We start from the raw sequence: 24,134 nt of genomic DNA on the forward strand, positions 1-24,134 counted from the left end.
ACAACTTATGAAATAGATTGTTTGAAAAACTCTGTAACTATTAAGGAAATTGAATTCATAATTTCAAAAACTCCCCCAAATAAATTTCCAGGCCCAGATGGTTTTACTGGAAAATTCTATCAGGTTTAAAGAATTAAAACCAATTCTACATACTCTTTTCCAAATAATAGAAGAGGAGGGAACACTTCCTAATTCATTTTATGAAGTTAATATTACCTTGATACCAAAACCATACAGTCCAAAAACAAACAAACAAAACAACAAACAAACCCACAGTCCGATATCATTCATAAATATAGACACAACAATCGGTAACAAAATATTAGCAAATAAAATTCAGCAACATATAAAATGAATTTTATACCATGAAAAAATGGGGTTTATTGCTGGGATGCAAAATTGGTTTAATGTAAGAATATCAATCCACATTAATAGGCTAAAGGAGAAAAATCAACTGATCGTATCAATTGATGCAGAAAAAGCATTTCAAATTTAACACCTATTTATGATAAAAACTCAGGATAATAAGAATAGAGGGAAACTTTATGGATAAAGAGTACTATAAAAAAACCAGTAGAGAATGGTGAAATACTAAATCTTTTCCTCCAAGATTAGCAACAAGGCAAGGATGTCCACTCTTATCATTTTTATTCAATACAGTTGAATTCAACTGGAAGTTCAAACCGGTGCAGTAAGGCAAGAAAAAAAAATGGCACACGGACTGGAAAGGAAGAAACAAAACTGTTGCTGATTGCAAAAGACACAATTGTTTACATAGAAAATGCCAAGGAATTTACAAAAATAATCCTAGAGTAAATGAGTTCACCAAGGTCACAGGATACAAGGTAAACATAAAAAAATCAACTGTATTTCTATGTGCTAGTAATTAATTCATGGATACCAAAATTTAAAATATAATACCATTTTTATTCACTCAAAAAACGAAATACTTATGTGAAAATCTAACAAAACATATATGGGAATTATGTGCTAAAAACTATAAAATACTGACAAAAAAATCAAAGACAATACAAATAATCAAAAGACCGACTGTGTTCATGGATTGGAAGACTCAACATAGTAAAAAGTTCTCCCCAAACTGATGTATGGGTTCAATATAATTTCTATCAAAATTGCAGCAAGATTTTTTAAATAAGGATAAGAGTATTCTAAAATACTTTGCCAAAAGGCAAAGCCTTCTTATCAAAAGTATTAAAGTAGCTAAAACAATTTTGAAAAGAGGAATAAAGTAGAAGAAATCAATCTACCTGATTTCAAGACTTAATATATAACAACAATAATGAAATCTGTATGGTTTTGGCAGAGGAATAGGCACATTTGATGGATCACTGGCACAGAACAGAGAACTCAGACATAGACTAATAGACCCAACTTATTATTTTTTTTAAGTTTATTTATTTTGAGAGACAGAGAGAGTGAGCAGCGGAGGGGAAGAGAGAGAGGAGAAAGAGAATCCCAAGCAGGCTCTGCATTGTCAGCACAGAGCCTGATGTGGGGCTCAAACCCACGAACCCATGAGATCATGAACTGAGCTGAAATCAAGAGTCAGATGCTCAACTGACTGAGCCACCCAAGTGCCCCCCAACTTATTTTTGATGAAGGCACAAAAGCAATTCAATGGAGGAAAGATAGTTTTTCAGCAAATGGTGCTGGAGCAACTGGACATCTATAGCCATAAAAGTGAACTTGTTTCATACTTTATACAAAAAATGGAATAAAAATGGATCATGGGGTAAGTGCAAAATGTAAACTATAACACTTATAAAAAAAGATCTTCGAGATTCAGGGCTAGGCAAAAAGTGTTAATGACACCCAAAACACGATTCATTAAAAAAAATTGATAAACTGGACTTCATCACAATTTAAAAATTCTGCTCTGTGGGCAATCCTGTTAAGAGGATGCAAAGACATGCTACAGACTGAGAAAAGATATTTTGAAACCATATAGTCAACAAGAACCAGTATCTAGAATACAGAAAGAACTCTTAAAACTCAGCAGAGAAACAAACCAACCCAATGAGAAAATGGATCTAAGACTTGAAGAGATATTTCACCTAACTGGACACACGGTTGGCAAATGTTCAGTTTCCAGTCATTCATACTCATAGTCTTTGGGACCCGGGTTGTTGGGTTTTGTGCACTATCTGATTGAAAGAGTGATGGTGTTGCTAGGATGAAACTCCTGAGACTTTTGATGAAATTGAGTCACAAAACCATAATCATTGAATTAAAAAAATGGAACATAGGTCCATGGAACAATCACAGGTGTAAATATCAGCATGAACATGCATCTTAAAACTGTCAAAATGACCTTGAAGAACAGGTACAGCTGAAAACAATGAGTATTCAAAGAAAAAAATATTCGATATTTTATTCTGCCAGATGGCTTTCCTCTGGATACACTACTCACGGATGTTGAGCCAAGGGTGAAATCTAAGGGGAGCTGTTGCCAGAAGAAGCTGAGGCCAAGGAAGAGGAAGAGGAAGAGGAAGAGGAAGAGGAAGTGGTCCAGGTAGAGGAAGAGGGGGCCCTAGGCAATAATGTCTCTCAGGATTACTGTTTCAAAGTGATATGTGATTTGGGATATTTTTGTATAGGTTTTGTTTGTTTATGTCAGTTTTTAATAAACATAAATGTAGGAAAAATAGAAAAAAAAGATGTTCAATGTCCTTAGCCATCAGGGAAGTGCAAATTAAAGCCACAATGATATTTTATTATGTATCTACCAAATTGACTAAAATAAAAAAATATTGGTGACACTAAATACTGGAGGGGATTCAGAGAAATTGGATCATTCACACATGCTGGTGGGAATGTAAAACAGTACAGCCAATTAAAAACAGTGTAGCAATTTGTTAAATAACAAAATATGCAACTACTATGGAACCAAGCAATGGCACTCCTAGGCATTTATCCCAGGAAGATAAAAACTTACATTCAAAGAAAAACCTGTATGTGTATGGAAGTTTTATTCATTATAGTCCCAAACTGGAAACAATTCAAATGTCCTTCAATGGGTTAAACAGACAGTGGTACATCCATTCTATGGAATATAACATAGCAATAAAAAAGAGTAACTGTTGATACAAGTTACAAGCTGGATGAATCTCCAGAGAATTAGGTTGAGTGAGAAAAGCCAATCCTGATGGGTTATATACTATATGATTCCACTTATAACATTCTTGAAATGATAAAGTTACAGTAATGGAGAACAGATTAGTGATTGCCAGGGGTTAAGGAGAGGTTGGAGACAGGATGAAAGTGGGTGTGGCTATAAAAATGACAACATCAAGATCCTTGAGGTGATGGAAATGTCCCAAAACGTGACTGTTTCAATGGCAACATACTGTTGATATGGTATTGTAATTCTGTAAGATGTTACCTTTGCCGGGGGGTGAGGGGGCAGGGGGCACGTACTGGGTAAAGGGTACATGGGATGTCTTTGTGTTATTTCTTTACAATTTTTTTAAAATTTTTTTTGAGAAAGAGACAGAGCACAAGTGGAGAATGGGGAAAGAGAGGAGAGGGAGACACAGAATCTGAAGCAGGTCCCAGACTCCAAGCTGTCAGCACAGACCCTGGTGTGGGGCTTGAACCACGAACAATGAGATACCTGAGCTGAGGTCTGATGCTTAACCGACTGAGCCACCTAGGCTCCCTTAAAAAAATTTTTTTTAATGTTTATTTATTTTTGAGAGACAGAACACAAGCAGGGAATGGGCAGAGAGAGAGAGAGAGGGGGACAGAGGATCTGAAGAGGGCTCTGTGCTGACAGCAGAGAGCCCAATGCAGTGGTCCAACTCATGAACCATGAGATCATGGCCTGAGCCAAAGTCAGACAGTTAGCTGACTGAGCCACCCAGGAGCCCCATCTTTGTGTTATTTGTTATAACTGCATGTGAATCTACAATTACCTCAAAATTAAAAGTTTAATAAAAAATAGTTATGAACCCTTTGCTGCTAAGGTTTATAGTACTTTGGAGGAGTCGTTAATTAAATCTCTATATAAACACATAAAAATTCAACTGTAATAATGCTTTGAGGAAAAGATATTTAGTCTCAGGAGAACATGTAATAGGTAGGGTGTGACCATATAATTTATTGCTCAAACTGGGACACTTTGAGAGTGAAAGAAGGTGCTATTATTAATTAGGCTGAAAAAGGAGTCCTAAATTGGGGCACTGGTCACCCTAATAATGGGGCAGGGGTCCTGAAGTCGGGGGAGGCTCCCATAGGGAAATGAAAATGAAGCTAGACCCAAGATCTGAAGAAAGATTGAGAATGAATCAGGCAGGTAGGGAAGGGAAAGGCAACACAGGCAAAAACCCCACAGCAGGAGAGAGCCTGTCCTTGAGGGAGCAGGAGCACCCAGGGTGCTCCTAGGAGCTCAGGGAAATCCCTGCATGCCTCATCTGGGCTCTGGTTCCTGTGACCTGAGTAGCACTCTCCCTTCCTTCTGCCTTCCTGATGCTGAACTTGGGTGTAAACCACATGTTTGTTTTCAGGCTATATTTAGTTCCTTGCTTTGCTCTTCTTTGCTACGCTTGAACAATTTCCCAAGAACTTCCAGCTCTCTTAGGTCCCCCGTGATGCTCCTGATTCTGAGTGTGGATCGGTGAAAGAGTCATGGTCCAAGTGCGGGGGTGGGAGGGCCACAGAGCATCCATGATACATCTTCTCCTCTGGCTGTAGCTAAATGGCCTCCGGCTCTTCTTGGGGGTGTCCATCTTGTCCTCAGCGGGATGCTTCTTCAGAGCTTCAACTCTGTCTTTACTTGGCTGTTCTTACCCATCTAGAAGCTAATCCTTGCCCCCTCTTCCTCCACCCAGGCTCCTCATTCTTGCTTGTCTTGTATCCAAACTTGGACTCAGGAAATCTGCACCCCCTCCCCCTCCACCAAGTTCTCTGAGCACCAGGGACTCCATCTATAAATACAGATACTGACCTGGCCTGCCGACCTCTCAGGACTCTGGGAAGATTAAATGCACTTCTGCTTCCCCATCTGTAAAATGGAGATATCAGCAGTTCCTATCTCAAAGTTTTTTTTTTTTTTTTTTTTTTTGTTCTTGCTTTTTAGGATCCAGTGACATAATGTCTGAATAGTGCCTGGCATATAAGCACTTAATAAATCATTACCAGACCTCTTTACCTCTCCTCTCTAATCTCCCTCTACACCCTCCCACCCCCTGCCACCAAATGTGCTCCATCTGCTCCATGATGCCTGGATTTCCTTCATGAGAAGTCAAAGCTTTTATTCCCCAAGGTGAGACTGCAGAATTAAAGAGTAAATCATCTCGAGGCAATGGCCTTGTTGGTTGACCTCAATGCTATGATTCTGAACAATTATGAAACACTCGTTTCCCTTGCTTCTGAGATACCACTATCTACGTGTTCCCCTTCTACTGCTCAAGCTGCGTCTTCCCAGGCTCATCAGTGTGTCCTCCTGGCCCACCCTCTTACCAACATTAAGGGTTTCAACTGGATGCTTTCATTTCCCACGTTGTCTTGAAGAGACCACCTTATCTCTAGGAACGTAGCATTGCTGTTAGAGTCGTCAGGGAGAAGAGTAAAACAAAAACCTGTTTCCTCCAACCTTCTTTCCCATTGCACCAACCTCATTAGGTCGATGCCTTTTGTTTTTGGAGACATGAGTAGGGGGCAGATGTTGACAATGTTGGTGATGGCTTTAAGCTGCTGAAAGCAGCTTAACGAGTGTGTTCTTTCCCTGGAGGTTGTTATGTTTCTGTTGTTGACTTGTCTTCTTCAGCCTGAACTTGCTACTTGAACACAGGCCTGGAATTCATTGACCATAATTTTCCTTTCTAGGGGTGTCATTTAAAGATAAGAATGTCAACAACTAAGTCAGCAACCTCTACTCAATTGCTAGGCATGTTGCAGGAACCATGTGCCTGATCAGCTACCAGCGTCAGTCCTCATGGTGTGTCCTTGTGTGGGGAGACAGGTGGCACTGCAGAAAGAACACTGGCTTTAGAGCCAAGGAGACCTGAATGTAAATATTGCCTAAGGCCTGTTGTGTGATCTAGAGGAAGATGCTATAAACCGCTGTGTAAGAACTTAGCTCTAATGTCATACAGATCTGGATTCAAACCCCGAATTCTGTCACTCACAAGCTGTGCAACCCAACCTCTCTGAATCAAGATTTCCTCAGCTATAAAATGGGCCAAAGTGCTGACCTCCACGGGACCAGAGTAAGAACCTTTACAGCCAAATCTACCTTTAGCAATTTATCTGTGCTACACTTCATTCAACTGCTTTTATGTGCATTAATTATTTAGTCTTTACTATGACTCTGTATGGTACTTTCACCATCCCCATTTACAGATGAGGAATGGAAGCACAGAGAGGTTAAGAATTTGTCCAAGGTCACACAGCTGGGGTTGGTATGGTAGGCATTTGGATACAGGTAATTTAGCTCCAACGTTTGGGTTCTTAATCGCTCTGCTAGAACGATGATGGATCATTACCACACATCAGGTCCCAAGTTAGTGCTCGGGGTGTGTGAACACTCATTAATGCCAATGGAATCGCTTTTATCATCACTGCTTCACCACATACATCTTCGTTTCTCAGTCTACCAATTGGAACCAAGGAAACCTACTCTGGCAGAAATAAGTAAAGCAATGGCATAGAAGACACAGAGTGGGACTTAAAGCCCTTATTAAATGTCAGTGTTCATGCTGTTCTTTTCTGCTCCTTCTTTCTTCTTCCACTTTTCTTCACCATAACATCTTTGGTGACTTTATGACCAAGCTTCTTCTTCTTTTTGTTTTTCTTTGCTTTTATTTTTAACAATGGCCAAGTTTTGTAATGTAACTACGTGCAACTATGCTGGGCAGATGGTCACCTGTGATAGGGAAGAGCATCAAATCATAGAGCTTTTGCCTCTTTAGAAAGTATACATACGCTAAAAAGAACAGAGGACTAGAAGTTGCAGCAGAAGTGTTATTTAAACTCATCTGTTTCACTCGTGATTGCACAGTTATCGAGGCTCAGTGCTATGTCACAGATGGGGCCAGGTGCTGAGGTTATAGCGTGGAGCAAACCAGACGCTTCTTGCCTTCGTGGACACACAGTGGTAGGAAGTCCTGATTCCAGTGGTCTTCTGACTACTTTCATCTGCATTTCATGGTTTGTTTTATAATCATTTACCTCTGTAGAAATTCAGAGTTACAATGTGAACTGCTGTTTTGATGTTAATCGATTAATTAATTTCCTATTTAGTTCCAAAAAGGATGTGAAGTGGCTTATCAACACCGCACAGCTATTGTAAGACTGAAGTGTATCAAACAACAAAAACAAACAGTATTTAGTAAAAGGGGAGCAGAGGATAAAGATCTTGTTCTGAAGACAGTTGGAGCAAGTGAACCTGGTACTCAGCTTGACTGTGGAGACAAGAGGAAGACAAAGTGAGAAGACAAAGCCACTTTAAGAACGCCTTTAAAAAAGGATGTCAGTTTCACACGAGAAAGCCACTTTTTCCGGCTCTAAGTTTTATGAGGAATATGTCTTTAGATCCTCATATGAGGAGTGCTGAACATGTTATAAAATATGAGAAACAGGCTTAATTGGAATGCTTCTCCATATGCGCTGGCCATGGGTGTTGATGGCAAGATCTATTAAAATATTAAGGGTTTGGGGTGGGGAGAGAAAGAAAGGGGGGGATAGAGAGGATATGAATAAGAATGCATTTTTGATGTCAGGAAGAATAGTGTCCCAAAGTGTTATTTCACCGTGATGATTAAAAAAATAAAACGTGAGGGGTGCCTGGGTGGCTCAGTTGGTTGGGCGTCTGACTTCGCCTCTGGTCATGATGTCACGGTTTGTGAGTTGGAGCCCTGGTCAGGCTCTGTGCTGACAGCTCAGAGCCTGGAACCTGCTTCGGATTCTGTGTTTCCCCCTCTCTTTGCCCCTCCCATGCTCACATTCTGTCTCTCTCTGTCTCTCAATAGTAAACATTAAAAAAATTTTTTTTTAAAAAGTGAAAGAAGTCACATTAGGGTGGCAGTTGTGTAATCTCATGGATAATTTACAGCATACAGTGTGCTTTTTCCATTGTTTGCAACAGGGACAGAAGCCTGGAGGGAAAATGCATTCTCAGTAGGGCCTTCTTTGCTCTCCCCATTGTACCTGGGTGAGGGCTAGTCTTGGCTCCCAACATGACTTTTCCAGCTGAACTGAGCATTATGCCAGCGAGGGAGATTGGAGTCCATCTAACCCTCACCTGTCTTTCCAATTCCAAATAGATGTTGGACAGCTCCCATCTTACAGCAGGAAGACAAAAATTTGGAGATGGTGATGATGGAGGTGGTAGTGGTGACGATAATGGACAGTGTCAGGTAGTATGGTATAGTGGGGGCAGACTTCACGGGAGAACTGGCAGTGAGAGCAGACCCTGATGGAAATTGTGGCAGAGGGGAGATGAAGACTTAAGGAATATGGTAAGAAAGTTCAAGGAGGGAAGGCAGTACATGGAGCCTTCATACTATTTTGAGAAGTTTGGACTTTATGGACAATGGCTGGTGATGCAGAGTTTTGAGGAGGGCATTCCATGACTAATCTCCCTTATGTTTTAAAAGGCAACTATGGAACTGTGCTGTCTAAAACTGTAGCCACCAGCCACATGTGGTTATGAGCCTTGAAATGTAGTCAGTCTGAGTTGAGATATAAGTGTACAATATACACTGGATCTTGAATACTTAGTGCAAAAATATGTAAAAATACCTCAATAATTTTATTTAATGAGCTAAAATGAAGATATTTTGCATATATTTAAGGAGGTATATTATTACAATTAATTTCATTAATTTTTTTGATTTTTCATGAAGCTACTAGAAAAATTTAAATTTATACTTTTATTGGACAGGCTGGTGTGGAGGCTGGGTTGGGGAAGGAAAGAACTGAAGACCAAGAGAAGATAGGAAGTTACAGCAAAACCCTAGACGAGGGAGGATGAGGGTCAGATCTAAGGCAGTGACTCTGGGAATAAACAGGAGACAACAGGTGAAAAAGGCTTTTAAAACAGGATTTGACAGGGCACCTGGGTGGCTCAGTTGGTTAAGCATCTAACTTCAGCTTGGGTCAGGAACTCCTGGTTAGTGGCTTGGTGGGTTCAAGTCCTGTGTGGGCCTGCATGCTGGTGGTGCAGAACCTGCTTGGGATTCTCTCTTTCTCCTTTCTCTCTCTGCCCCTCCTCCACATGTGCGCTCTCTCTCTCTCTCTCTCTCTCTCTCTCTCTCAAAATAAACTAACTTAACAGAATTTAAAAGAGGACTTGACAATGATTTTTCTGGATGTGGGGATGAGAAAGAGGGAGGAGACAGGGTTGCCTGTTAAGTATCTAGTCTGGGTGACAGAGAAGATAAGGAGGATGGTTTTTAGAACTTGATGCATATGGGTTTCAGTGTGGACCTCCATGTGTCTGGAGCAGTGGGGAACTCAGATGTGAAGCTCAAGAGAGATCAGAGTGCGCTTGTCGATTCAGGAGTCAACAAGCAAGAGGTGACAGCTGAGGCACAGAAATGGGTGAGAGGGTTGAGCTCACTCACACAGGGAGGGGGGAGTGAGCATGAAGCATAGAGAACGGGGTGTTGATGGAGGTTTAGGGCTCAGAATTTAATTTGTGGACAGGAGAAGAGAGGCTGATGAGCTTGACTGAGGCTGGTCAGGGAGGGCCCAGGAGACCCTGGTACCACATAGACCAAGGGAGATCTTTCCAGATGGAACACTACAAATGCAGGAAGTGGAAGCTGTTTACCAGGCTGTGTCAAGGAAGCCACCAGGAGGTGTTTGCTGGGAGTAAGCCTTTGATGAGTCACCTGAAGGCAAATGTCCGCTTGCAGAAAGTCCAGTAGAGAGCGGCAGGTGAGGAAGGGGACTACAGGTACAAGAGAGAACTGTGAAGAGGCTGAACTCTAGAAGGCTGGTGGGGACTCGGAGGCTGCAGAGGGAGAGTGGGCACAGGGCCGAGGACAAGGATTATTAGGCAAAGGGTGAAGGAGGGAGAGCCTGAAGATAAAATGGGGGCCAATAACTGCTAGAGCAAGGCCAAGAAGATGAATCCGGGCAGGAGATGTGTGAAATTATCACATCTGCTAGAGCCTTTTATCCATTTTTTCCCCCAAACAAATACTTAATAGCCACATCTCCCAGAGTCCCCCCTCGAGGATCCGACCTTTGCACGGGCTACGCTGAGGTCAGGTCAGATGGGAGTGGGAGCAGGGAGTTCCCAGCATTGCTCTTGCAGACAACTGTCCCCCGCCATGGGGTACTGCACGGGAACTTTGGGGATTGGACAGCATACCTCCCCCTGTGGGTCTGGACTTGGGAGGCCTACCCCCAGCTCCCCCCCGCCCCGCCCCCGGGCTCTGTGAACGTCCACTCCGGGAGGCCAGCCTGAAAGCCAAGATCACTTCTACTCTGGCAACTAGCACCTCTGCTCACAGCCCAAGCAGAAGAGAGGCCTCGCATCCTTCCTGCACCCCGAGCTTGGCTCGGGCTGCAGCGCCCGGCTTTCCCCGGCAGGGGCGCTGGGAACCTGCGAATGGCCGGCTCGCGTCCAGCGCCCGATCCCGCGCCCACCTCAGCCTTCCGCGCTGCAACTTTTTTGGGGCGTTCCGCTGCCAACGGTCTTTGGAAACCCCTAGAGTCCAAGACACGCCTCATCCTGGGCTGGACGTTGTCATCGACTTGGCTCTCCAGCCCAGTCTCCTGGGTTTCCAATTTCCAGTTTAGCTCCGGTCGGAAAAGCCTGTTCGCCAGGGTGGGGGCTCCCGGAAACCGCCGGTTGCCGCCCTCTGTGACCGGCTGATTCCCAGGCCACCTCTGCCTCCTCCATCCCTCTTGGCCCTTAGCTGGCCCTTTCGCCTCTTCTTTTCTCTGGCCTTTCCTTTCGCACCGTTATCTCGCCTTTCCTCCTCCATCTCATTTCTCCTCTCTTCTCCCTTTCCCCTTTCTCTTTTCCCCTCCGTTCCCTTCTTGTCCCTTCGCCCCACATTTCTCCTCTTCCCTCTTCCGGCGTTTCCCTCCCTCTGGCTATGCTTTAAACATCACCCACAAAGGAACTCTTCCTCTAATCCCGAGGAGGAGGGGAAGGGCCTGGAGGCGGCCACGCTCTCCAAGCCCCCTCCCTTCATCCTATTCCTTTCTTAACAACCCCTCCTCCAGCTCTGCGCTGCTCGCCTTTCCAACCCCTAGGAATCACGGGGGGCTTCGCAGAGGCGGTGCGCTGCACTACGTGCCCGGGCCTGTAAACCACATCTCCTCCTCGTTCAAGTTTAGCTTCCCTCTCTCCGAAGTCTCCCTTTTCCTAGGGGGCTCCACGGGCCCTAGCCCGGACTGCGTCCCACGCGCTCAGGCTGCGCTTCTGCAGCGGGGTCCAGGGGGGCCTGGTAGGCCGGCGCTGGGCTGGGCCGAGGGCCCTCTCACTGGCAGCCTACACTTCGAAGGAACAACTGAGCCGGCTCAGAAACGAATCTAGGAAGAGTGAGCGACCTCAATCCCAGGCTAGAAGATGGGGGCTGGATCCCCCCGTGGGAGCGAACGGTCTCCACTGTCTTTCCTCAGCTCCGACCAGGGGTCCCGAGAAAGAGAACCGTGGAGGGGGGAGAGCTGGCAAACACCTGACCCCGCCTCCGGCTCCTCCTGGATCTCTCCCCTCGCCTTCCAGGAGGCTTAATGAATCACCAGGTTCCGTCCGCCGGCTGTGGGGGAGCATGGATGCGCGGGGCGCCAGGAGGAGGGGGCTGTCCAGGGCGGCCTGCCTCGCTCTCAATATTGCCTTTCTGAAGACTCGCAGGCTCAGGAAATGCAAACATAGCCCGCGCGTGATCCGAGATCGCCCACGGTCCGAGCGGACCCCTCCCCGCCCCACACCCCAGGGCTCACACTGACACGCACACAAATGCGTGCAAACGCGCACGCACGGAGGCGCGCGCCCCCGCACACCGAGCCAGCCCTGGGCTCCGCCAGGTGCCCCCACCCCGCGGCGCCCACCCGCTAGCCCGCCAGCCCCCGGCGCACCCCTTGCCTCACCCTCTCCCGCCTGCGCGCACGCACGCGCACGCACGCAGTCCCCGTGCCCCCGCACCGGGCGGAGGCGCAGGCCGCGAGGGGCGGGGGGCGGTGGGAGGGGCGGGCCCGGGAGCCGCTAGCGGAGTCCCGGGTCCATCCCGCGCTCTGCTTCCGCGCGCCGCCTCCGCACGCGAAGGCTCCGGTCTGCCCCTTGGCTTCCGAACCCGAACAGTTGGCGCTGAAAACACTTTACTCCTCCTCCTCCTCCTCCTCCTCCCCCTCCCTCGAGACCCCCCCCCACATCCTCCCTGCACGCCACCTCCCGCCCCCCACAACAGGCCCGAAGAGTAACCCCCTAAAGGTGGCCAGAAGCGACTCCGAACTCTTCGGCGGGAGCAGGTTGGAGGCTGGGTTTCGGAGAGACTCTGGATTGGGGTCCGTCGCCAGCCCCTCCTCCTGGATCTGGCTTGATTTTCATATTTTAAAAGAGGATTTTTCTCATTACCTTTGAACACCCCTTTTAACAAAATTTCTGGAGGAGCTCGGTGAGGAAGATTGTGAGGGATCTTATTTTAAGGGGGAAAAAGCACCGAGGGGGCATATATTAATTTTTCTTGGGTTTTGGAATCGCCCTTTCGAGAGAGCGAGCGGTCGAGAGCGAGGAGGGAAGAGTGGAGAGGACCCGCGAGGCGCGCCAGCCCGAGCCACCTCCTTCCCGGCCGCCCCCTCCCCACTCCCCCCGACACACACTCGCTCGCTGGCTCGCCGGCGCGCGCACACCCCCCGCGCCGGACCCGCACCTCGGCGGGCGCCACACTCTCGGCAGCCCGAGCCGCGGCAGCCGCAGCGGGATGGAGGCAGCGCGCACCGAGCGCCCCGCAGGCTGGCCCGGGGCGCCTCTCGCCCGGACGGGGCTCCTGCTCCTGTCGACGTGGGTCCTGGCCGGCGCCGAGATCACTTGGGGCGCGACGGGCGGTCCCGGGCGCCCCGAGGCCCCTGCGTCGCGGCCGCCGGCGCTGCTTCCTCTCTTCCCGCGGGCAGTGGCAAGCCAGTGGCCAGAGGAGCTGGCGACGGCGCGGAGAGGCGCCGCACTGGGGCGCCGGCCCGGCCCGGAGCCGCTGTCCCAGCCAGGCGGCGGCAGCGGCAGCGGCGGAAAGAAGCAGGGAGAAGGCGGGGGACCGTCGCCTGCAGGCGCGCGGTGGGGACAAGGCACCCCGGCTCCGGGCAAGCCTGCCGGCGCGAGGAGGAGTCGCCGGGCGCAGCCCCCCAGTGCCCTGGAACGCGGGGACGCCCGGGCCTCTGCCTTGTCCGATGGTGCCAAAGGAAGCCGCCCTCCGGCCAAGGGTCTCCGGGAGGAGGTGAAGGCGCCGCGGGCCGGGGGGGCGGCGGCCGAGGAGCTCCGGCTGCCCAGCACCTCGTTCGCGCTGACCGGGGACTCGGCCCACAATCAAGCCATGGTGCACTGGTCCGGACACAACAGCAGCGTGAGTACCCGCCGGACCGCTGTCTCCTGACAGCAGGGCAGAAGGGGGGGGGGGGCGGGAACGAGGGACAGATAGTTGCTGGAGGGTCGAGGCAGAGGCGGGGGCGCCCTGGCTTGTAGAGAGAACAGGTTCATTCGGCTTCCCCCACGCCCCCAACAGGTTAGCGGAGTTTGTTGTAAGATGGTGTGTACGTTTGTTTGCTGGAGACCCTAGATTTGGGGCAGCCCGGAGGGAAGAGAGGAGGGAAAGAAGTGTCTTAAAGATGAGCAGGGGATGGATCTGTGGTCCCTTTCCCTGGTAAACGGCTTGGAGAGTCAGTTTTCCCGTCGGGCGCTTGAATTCGTGAGGACGAGGTCTGAATTGGCGAAGGACCCGCTGGGCAGACTGACGGATTCCTGCAACTGCCGAGCCTCCCCCCTCCAGTCACGCGAAAAGGAACCCGGGAGCTGGAGGCCACTCAGACTCCCTCCCAGACCCCTGCCGGTCTTGGGGCCGCTGCTCTCCGCTCCAGGAGCACTTTCTCCCAGCCCTGGCGAGGGGGCTGCGCCGAGTCCACCCAAGCCCCGGCCTTCACGTCACAGAGTCCCCCTCCAAAACCCAGGTAGCTGCCTGGAAAGCTATAGGAGAGGCAGTAAAAAAGTTTAAAGCGTGCAGTGAAATTCAATACCCTTTCCGCACCCCTCACCCTTACGCATGCACAGGCACACCTAAGTCTCTGAGCAAAACACTCGCCTCGGCTGCTGCGTCCCGCATCACAATCGGCCCCCGGAGTGGAGTTGGGACCCGGTGCTTTCAGCGCACCTCTCCACCCCTTTCTCCCCGCTGCCAGGTTCCCCTGAGAGCAGCGGCACCGACAGGTGGCGCCCTTGAGTTTCCACTCCTGCGGCCCGGGCGCTGACGGCCCTGCGTCGGGCTTGGAGCTCGAGCGGCCCCGGGCAGCTGCTGCAACCCACAGAGCGCGCTCGGAGGGGCTCCCGATCCCCGCCGCCCTCCCGGGCCCAGCGCCTTGCGGCCAAGCCAGGAAACGGAGGGGGACTCGCTCTCCGGTGGATGGGGGGCGGCTTCCCGCGATCTACCCCCCTCCCCTCCTGTCCACGGCCCCCACTTTCAGCCAGTTTGGGAAAAATCCTTTCCGCTTCTCTGGCTCTCCGGATAAAATCAGAACCCGGCGATGGGCAGAGTCTGGAGGGTGATGAATGTCTGTATAGGCAGCTTTGGGGAACTCATTTGATGGGAAAGCTCCTCCCCTCCCCTTCATGCCTCTCTTTACGGCTGGCATTAAAGATTTCCTGGGAAATTTTCGTCTTATTTTAAAGGGGCTCTAGGGTGTCACAGGGGTGAGAAGGAACAGGAAAGCGGGGAGTCCGCAGAGTGCAGCATGTCCACGCTGCCCAAAACAGGTTTCCTGGTTCTCCATGACACGCGCAGCCCAGCCTGGGTACGGATGCTGGGTTGGAAGGATTTGCGCGGTCCGACTCCCCAGCGGTGCGGTGTCTGGCTTCATCTGCCTCCGGTGAAGACCCCCGTAGCTTCGGAGTGTGCAACTCTGGGCATAGGGGGTGGGCACAGCAGGCCTTGTCAGGGCTGGGTGATTGAAGACTTGGAAATCTCCAGAGGGAGAGGGGGAGAGGGGGAGAAAGAGGTAATTCTCTGACAGCAGGGAGTGTGACTCTCAACTTCATTTTAGTTTGATAATGAGGAAGTGTGTGTGTGTGTGTGTGTGTGTGTGTGTTCGTTCATGTTCACACTCAGTGAGGAGGATGAACAGGATGTGTGGAAGTAAATGTATCTCTGGGAGAAGGAGGAGGTGCTGTCCTCACATTATCTATGACTATATTACTGCCACATTTGGACGGTATAAATTCACAATGCCTAAAGCGTTTCTTATGTCTCTGCTTTTACTTGAAGGATCGTTTTTTTTTGTGTGTGTGTTGACTTGTCCCCTGAAGATGGAATTTGAGAACGGCCACTTTTTTGCAAATGGTAGTTACATCTGCCTGTCTTCAATGCCGTTGTGCAGCAGAGGAAGTGAGGGGGCAAGTCTAGCCCTGTGCCCCCTGGGCAAATGGCTCATAGTTGAACGAGGGGCAGAAGCACCTGGGGAATGGACCAGTTGGCCTTGGAGCCCTTAGTGACAGCAATGAGATTCAGGCAGTCCACAAAGAGCCCACGGGATGCTTGTTGGTTGTGTTCTTGGCCAGTCTTAACTGTCCAAGAAAGGACGAGGCAACACACGTGGGTGCAGGGACCCCATCCTGTCCTTTCTTTCTAGTGGAGAGGGGGACTGCCTCTTTAGCTCCTGGGCTGGACCTGCCTCTTCTGACCATGCTGTGTAGGCAGTATTAGTGAGAAAGGCTTCACTGAGTATCAGATCTGTGCTGCTCTGAGGGAAGAGGGGAAGTATGTTAACATGGCCCTCTCTTTGAGAGACTCTAAGGAAACAAGCCCTCTAAGAGAAACTGGGAAACTAGCTTCTGCAACATTACCAGGCTGGTTTCTTCAACTACCCCCCCCCCCCATTTCCTGAAGGTAATAAAAGAAGATGCTCTACATAAAAGCCAGGGTGAGGGATGAGTGGGATGATGGAAGTTTCTGGAAGTGTCCCTCATCATTGGTTTCAAAGTGGAGGGAGATATCCTAGCACCAGGCTCTTTTGACATGAAAAGAGAGTTCCATCTTGCCTCTGATACCCGAAGTATTAAACACATCCTTTTCTGGGAAGACCAGCAGTTTAAGTGTGAACTGGGGTTTCTGCTCTCCTTGCAAGTGCCTTTGGTGGACCTCATTACTTGATATGAATTCCCTTTTGGGGAGGGTTTTCAGTCACCCCATGTAACTGAGATCAAACTCCAGTCTGACACTTGGCAGGATGTTAGGCAGGCATAACTGGACATGCTCCACTCCATCTGTCCAGGTGTGCCCAGGGACTCGGGGGCAGAGGAGATCCCTGTCCAGGGCTTGGGTCTTGGGTCCACTTTGGTTCAAGGACTGTGCTCAGTTGGCTTGGGGGACAAAGGAGGAAGTGCCCAGCAGGCTTAAGCTAGAAGGTGTCAAGAAGGGCTGGAGTCTGGGTCTCCCTCTGACCCTTACTACCCTGCCGGGTGTTCTTAGCGAGAGGTGAGTGGACTTGGACTTGGAGCCTCCACACTGGAGGGACATTTGCCACCCTATCTCCGGCAGTCTCCAGCTGGATTCCTGGTGATTAATGGCTAAGACAGTGTGTCACAAACACCCGGAGGGAGCTCCATCCCCACAGCTTGCAGGGAAACAGAAAAACACATCATTCTGCCCTTCTCCTTCAAATGCAGGAAGGTGCCTCCTGCTTGCTCATTGGATTGGCAAAAGGCTCTGGAGACTGGAAGGTTGTAAAGGCGACAGTTCACTTCTCTGTGCCCCCTCCTCTTTGGAGTAACCCGGCATGGGGATCCCCCGTGCGTGTTGCCAAGGTGGGAACCTTGCATTCTCCCTTGGATGACCCCCATTCCTTTCCAGCAGCTCACTGGCAGTGGCAGCAACTTGCAGCCTGCTGCCCCTGCAGCGTGTCTGGTTGAAATGACTTGTCAGATAGTTTTCAGTTAATGTGCCCAACACTGCACATTGGTGCAGAAGCAGGGGTGTCGAGAAGCAGGGGATGCTGGTAACTCCAGGTGCCTCCAGATAACCCATCCCTGAGCCCGTGAGGAGGTGGAACACACAGATGTTTTCCAGGCGGGATTTCATACCTTTAACTAATTCAGCTGGACTGTGTTCTAAAATATTTACTCCTAATGTGCAAAATAGTGACAGCTTTGATCAGATTAATTGTATTTCACTCACTGGAGCAGCTAATTGTGGCTCTCAAACAGATTTTTCAAATAGCTTTTGGCTGGATTGTCTTGCCTTCATCGTCCCTGCTCACGAACCTTGTGTCACAATATCTTAATGCATTTTGCCTTCTCAGAGGCTTAATAAAGAAGCCTGCCACAGAAGCTGTTCCTCAGGGGGTTGCCAAAAGAATCTGTTTTTAATTAATATTACAAGGGGAACCTCTCCTTTGAGCTGGAGCTGGGAAGTGCTGTGGGACATCACAGCCCTAATTGCTCCTGGTCATTGTCCGCCTGGGGTTGGGGGTGGGGTGGAGAGAGGAGGGGGCTGGACACAGGCTTTTTGTCTCTATTTGTCTGCTCTGCGTTTCCTCTGATGGCTGGGTTACAGGGTGTGATTTGCTTCTCAGATCCTGCAGTGATTTCCAAGGTGAGCAGAATTTGCAAACTCCTTAATTGGGAGGCCTGATTTAATGATTGCAGAAATGCAGTGGTTGGAACTTGCTTTGTAGTTGGCAAAGAAGTGCTGGGAAGTGGCTTCTCCAATTGTGTTGGATTTAAGAGAAGCAGCCGTGGGGGTGGGGGGGTAGTGGAGGGTTGTAGCTCCAGTGGCAAGAAGGCTCAGGGCAGAAGGAAGAACTGCTTTTTCCTTGGCCTGCGTAAATCTATTATTGTCACTGGGGAATTTTGGAACGGATGATATGTGGGCTCTGATTCATCCCATAAGGAGCAGAGGGGGTGCGACAACCCCAGACAGGCTGAGATAGGAAGATACCTCTGAAGGCCGGGTTTATCCAAGGCTAGGTGCACCTGAGGCCGGCTGGCTTGACTCACCTGTTGATTTCCTGCTTTCTTTGGCCTCTTGGCAGGCTTGAGACACTTTTCTTATAGAGGGAAAATGTTGAAGGATGATTTTTCAGAGAGTTTGGGAGGAAAGCGATGTAATGAAGTTGGAGGCAGAGAAGAGAGAGTGTAGTGTCAGCGGGCCACCTTGGGTAAGTGGAATGGACACTGGGGGATGGATGGAAGTTGGTAACCATCCTTACCCCCAGGTATGGGGAGTGACCGAGAGAAGGGTCTGGATGGTGCTCTGGTTTTGCTGGCAGTGAGTAGAGATGGGAGAGCTCTGTCTCACATGCAGGAGGGACTCAGCGGTGTTTGACCAAGTGGGTGAAGGGTGACAGCCTCAAGTCTTATTGAGCAGAAGCTGTGAAGGAATTAGAAGTCCTTGTCCTTTGGGATATCAGTGATTTCTTTCCCAGGTTTTTCAAACTTGACAGCGATGATAACCAGCGGTATTTCATCTAGTATGTCTACGTTCTGGCTCAAATGCCTTCACCTGCTTGCATTCAGATCCAGAGTCCTTTAACCTGGCATTTGGGGCCCTTCACTGTGTATGTCCTGGCTCTACTTTTCCACTTCTCTGTTCCCTGATGGATTCCTTCACTCTAGCCAAGGGAGCCCCTTCATTGCCCCAAGCCCCTTCTCGACTCTGAGCCTTTGCTCTTGAGGTCTTCTCCACTTATGGTACCCTTCTTCCTCTGTTGAAATGCACCTGTTATTTACAGCTCTGCTCAAGATTCAAATGCAGTGACTTTCCTTGAAAGCATTTGTTTCCCTTTTTCCTAATTGTTTATAGAATGTCAAAGACTGCATCACACAATTGATCACGGGTTTAGTACTCATTTATTTTAATCTTGTATGGTTTTGTAAGTGTTTTCAAGGTAAGAGATGAAGGAGGAAATAATTACCACAGCACCTCCCCCACCCCTCAGCATGAGTGTTGTTTTTCTTCTTGTGTTGTGTGGCATACAGTGCTTGTCACACAGCTCAGTACATACTTACTGAACTTACACCCAGAGCTGGAAGGCACCTTAGCTGTGTGGGGAGGACGGGCTGACACTCTTAATAGCACTGAGTTAATATAGCTGCTTTATTACTTCATATGTGACTTTTGACACCAGATTTGGAGGCATCTCTACCCCACTTAGTAAGAAGATGGAGATAGGAGCTAGGCAACAACCTGGCTTCTTCCTTTTGGACTTCAGAGATCAGATGGACTCACGGAAGGCAGTCGACCGCTTGCTGTGTGTTTCCTGTGTGTGTGGCAGTGTTCTGGGCACCGTGGGATTGGTGGGGATGGGATGGAGGGAGAGCCAAATAAGGATAAGACAGCATTTGCCTCAAGGTCCTTCCAACATGCTTTGGATATGAGACTGCTGTTCTGTAAAGTTAAATAACACATGACAGCAAGATAGAAGCCATGGGGATGATACGTGGTTAATCGTTAAGCAGTTGTTTCAGGCTGTGAGCTCAGGGGAGAGAGGGTCACTTGAGAGATACTACGGCATTGAGACTCCTAGGATGTCAAGGCAGGAAGGGCATGTGGCAACTGTTTTCATCGTATCGCTCAGCATAGAGATGAGGGATGTGAGGCTCAGACAGAAACGTGGCATCCTATGATCTGGACTCTCTCCTGTTCCTTTTCTCTGTGTAGCCGTCCCCTACTCATTCCCAGGTTTCTCCTTGGGTTTACAGACCATTTTGTGTCCAAGAGGATTATGCATTTTCACTCAGGGGAGGTAGGATGCTGCCCATTTTATAGGTAGGACAGACTGAGGCCTAGGATGAATATACACGAGGCTAACCAAAGAGGCTCCTCTGGTTCCTCCTCTGGTTCCCTGGCTGTGTTCTACATCCACCCTGCCCACCCAGTGAGGTATCTGCAGACGATAAATACCAACCTCCTCAATGTTGGACAATCTGTGTCTTACTAACCGTTGTTAATGGGGGCCTCTTGTGAGTCACCTCATTATTCGAGTTAGTGAATCAGGCCTGGTTGCATCACCAGGAACATTTTGCTCATTTATTTTGATCAGTGTAGTTTGGGTTTAATTATTTATGGAAATGCTTTTCTTTATAGTACGCTAATAAATGTGTTGTAGTAAATTTGGAAAAAGTAATGGAGTCTAAGAACTTCAGGATTGCACAGACAGCTTTCTGCTATTAACTCCTTGCTGGGGAGCGGAGGAAAGCATCCCTAGTGGGTTGAGATGAGAGGGCCCTGGAGCACAGTGGGGCCAGCCATACAGGACTGTTGGCCAGTAAAACTGCCCGCTGCTAAGTAGGGGCCTGTCACTTGGCACACACCGGGACCTAGTTTAGGGGAAAAACTGGAAATAGAGCCATATAGGGAAATCAAGGATCCTGTTAGGGTGTGGATTGTGGGATTGTTTGGTCTGGGTGTGAATTCATGCTTGTGGAGTGTATCCATCCTGAACATAGTCTTCTTCAGAGATTATTGGGGACAGCCGTATAGTAAATAGTTAGGAGCATGGGTTCTGGAACCGGATGCCTGGCTTTAAATCGTGCCTTTGTCCTTAATAGCCTTGTGACCTTGGACAAGTTGTTATACTTTCTTCGCTATTTGTACATTTATTAGAAGAGAGTGGTGAAAATAGTACCGTTCACACTGGGCTGCTGTAGGGATTAATGAGATAACGTACGTGGCAAAGTGCTTAAAAGAAGTGCTGGACCTGTGGCAAGCCCTGCGGATACCTTAGTTGCTTTAGTTGTTACTTTTGTATTGGAAAGGGCTTTCCCTTCGCTTTCAGATGGAAACATTGAAGCAGAGGAAGGACGTACTTGCTCCAAGTTTTCCAATGAGCTAATGGCAAAAGCTTTGGCCAGAACCCTCAGGGAGATGCTCCTGTCAGGCACCTCCTATCCTTGGCCAGATGAGCCTTTGCGATATCTCTCTTCTGTGTTGTGCTGAGATAGTGAAAAAGACAGGAGGGAATGACTGGGGACCTTGGAATTCCTACTCAGAATTTGTAATAGAAGTGGTTAGAATCAGATAGTTAGAACCAGGTTAAAGATTACACTAATTAACAGCTTTTATGTGGGACATTTTTGGGGGGGATTCCATTGAAGCCTTAAGGAAGGCATCCAGCAAGGTAGAGAATAGCTTCTCTTGGCTTGGGCACCCATAATTATGCTTCACAGCTAATCTCGGAAGACTTCTTGAAGGAAGTGAGTTAGTGGAATGTGTCATTCAGGGAAGTAGGAGAACAGTGGGCTGCTGGGGCTGGGCGGCAAGTGGAACCTGTAATGTAGTGCCGAAGACTTTTCTACATGGAAGCCATGGGATGGACATTGAGGTTCCAGCTGTGCTTCTCTTGATCTCCCAGCTCTCTCTGCTTCGTGCCTAGTGTAAAATGGGAATATGCATGATTAGAACTATCTGCAGAATATCCGCAGCCTCTTTCCAAGAATTATCACCCTGGCCAAACCCACTATTAATTTTGTAGTGATTTATCCTCATCGAGATACAGGCTTGTATTCCCTTTTTGCTTGCACCCTCTGCACCAAGAGTGGAACCTGAGATCCCTACACAGACACTAGAGGGAGTGTTGCCCTGGGAAAGAAGTGAAAATAAATAGGATGAAATAATAAAAAAAAATGCTGCACAAGGAATCGTTCCAAAGGAGAGAAGAGGAGAAACGGCACCCTGCAGGTGAATTGTGTGTGGGGATGTTTGGTGACCCCTAGATGGATATTGATTGGCAACAGGGCACTTCAGTCCTGGGGGGTGGGGGGTGGGGGGCAGGGAGGTTGATCAGCCTCTTCCTGCAGAAAAAGGAAATGGGTGTTTTGTTCAAATACATTACATCCGTTCTGCAGTCCATTCAACCCATTAATGACCCAGCTAAGACTCTAGAAGTAAAAATCAGCAGGAAGTGATACTTAGGCTTGGGTGCCCTATCTCTTTTGCATTTTCTGCCTTTGTGTCCCTTCACTTCCTGTGCATGGTGCATGGTCAGTAGAAGCTTACTGAGTTGAATGTAATAAACACTTTCTTAAATACTTAGAACTGCCTGGGTAAAGAATGAGTGTCTTGGGGCTGAGGGAAGGCCTCTTCTTGTCGCCCCCAGGCCTAGGCTCACCCCTGAACATCTCTGTTTCCTCTCACTGGTGCTGAGATCCCACATGCCTGATTCAGGGCTTTCCAGGTCTTTTTGGCATCTATGGTGAGGTATGCAGTTTCTCTTCCAGATGGTTAGAGTCAGGTTAAAGATTACACTGCTGCATCAGAAATGAACTTTTTCTTCTTAAAATCTGTTCTCAGTGGGAGATGGGGAACAATTACTGAATTGAACATTTTTTTTCAGGGCTAGAAAAGTCGCTCAAGCTGCCATATCTGAATGTGATTACATGTAGTGGAGGAACTTGCTACAATAAGAGTTTCGAGACCATAAAACTGGAGATGCAGAGAAATTTGTTTTCCAGGGTGGTGGTAGGTAGAGGAAGCTATTTTTAGAGGCAAAAGAGTTGCTCATATCACTGTGCTGCTGTCAGTGTTACTCATACTTGAAAGTGAAGTTTTGACTGGAAGGTTTCTCAAAACTCTGAAATGTCTATTGGGTTATGAGAAGATGCCCAAGCAGCAGCGACTTTGAACGGACGTCTGAGCCTCAGTTTCACTGGCTGTAAAAGTGGGATAATAGTGAACCTACAGGTTGTTGGTAATCTTAGAGACGGCGTGGGTCTAAAGTATGCTATAGTATAAAGGGTCTAGCATTGAAGGCTATCATGTTGGTTAAGAATGTTATTATTCGCCTAGGCAGGAAATGGGGTAGGTTGAGTATCTGTCCATTTAGGCAGATCTGTTGGTTCTCTGCCCATATCCCCTTGGCACTTGTTGTTTCTCTGCAGGCTGGCCTGACTTAGTGTGTTAGTCTGGGCTCTCTAGAGAAAGAGAAGCAATAGGATATATACATCCGATATATATCCAGTATGTGTGTGTGCATACACACACCCCTCATTGTAAATCTCTTTGTGTGTATATAAGTATATGTACATAGATACATGTATATGTATATGTATATGTATACATACCTACCTACATATATATGTATACGTATACATATGTACATACATATATATATGTATGTGTGTATGTGCATGTGAATGTACGTGCATGTATGTCTATATCTACGTATGTGTATGTATATGTACATATGTATGTGTGTCTATGTGTATATGTATGTGTATCTAAAGGAAGTTATTATGAGGAATAGACAGACACTATAAATGGGACTGAGAAGTCTTAAATCTGTAGTTGTGAAGCTGGAGACCCAGCTGTAGTTCCAGTCTGAGTCTGAGGGCAAGAGAAGACCAGTGTCCCAGCTTGAAGATAGTCAGGCAAAGAGAAAGAATTATTTCTCACTCAGCCTTTTTGTTCTAATCCGCCCTTCCTGGCTTGGATGAGGGCACTCACACTGGGAGGACAATGTGCTTTACTCAGTCCACTGATTCAAATATTAATCTCATCCAGAAACATCCTCGCAGACATACACAGAGTAATGTTTGACCAAATATCTGGGTACCCTGTGGCCCAGTCAAATTGACACATAAAATTAACCATCACACCAAGCCAGGAATTTCCCTCCTACTCTTTTAAAAGCCTGTTCTGGGGCCTCCCATGGTCCATATTGGGTGTGGGGAGGGGGATGAAGTCACTGCCCCCACTTCTGAGAGGTCCTCCTTGGAGTTGGCGCCTTCCAAAAGAAAGGATCCCACTCTAGGTTTATACTGAGTAGCAGGAACATGGTGCTGGGGATTTGAGAAGGGGACACACACCTCCAAATTAGTGTTCATTGTCATTTCTCAAGGCTAAGCAGCCCCACCTCACTTAGGACCTGTGGTTGTTCTTCATAATACATAAAACAGAGGCTCCCTAAAATTTTGACCTCTACCTGCTGGCAGATGATGTCCTACCTGGAAGTGGGTGCAA

The 24,134-nt window shown here is 48.1% G+C and overlaps 1 protein-coding gene and 1 pseudogene across 1 annotated transcript in view; both read left to right on the forward strand.

The window, feature by feature from the left end:
* The first annotated feature begins 1,532 nt into the window (after positions 1 to 1,532).
* On the forward strand, positions 1,533 to 2,666 carry LOC122493549 (annotated as a pseudogene).
* Positions 2,667 to 12,184: 9,518 nt separating this feature from the next.
* The window catches only part of SORCS3 (sortilin related VPS10 domain containing receptor 3), a 591,280-nt gene continuing 579,330 nt past the window's right edge, over positions 12,185 to 24,134 (forward strand). The window contains exon 1 of the mRNA XM_043597460.1: positions 12,185 to 13,535. Within this exon, the coding sequence (XP_043453395.1) occupies positions 12,903 to 13,535 (633 nt within the window). The 5' untranslated portion in view covers positions 12,185 to 12,902. The remainder of the gene's footprint in view (positions 13,536 to 24,134) is intronic.

Source organism: Prionailurus bengalensis, chromosome D2 (genome assembly GCF_016509475.1).
Source record: "Prionailurus bengalensis isolate Pbe53 chromosome D2, Fcat_Pben_1.1_paternal_pri, whole genome shotgun sequence".
Lineage (NCBI taxonomy): Eukaryota > Metazoa > Chordata > Mammalia > Carnivora > Felidae > Prionailurus > Prionailurus bengalensis.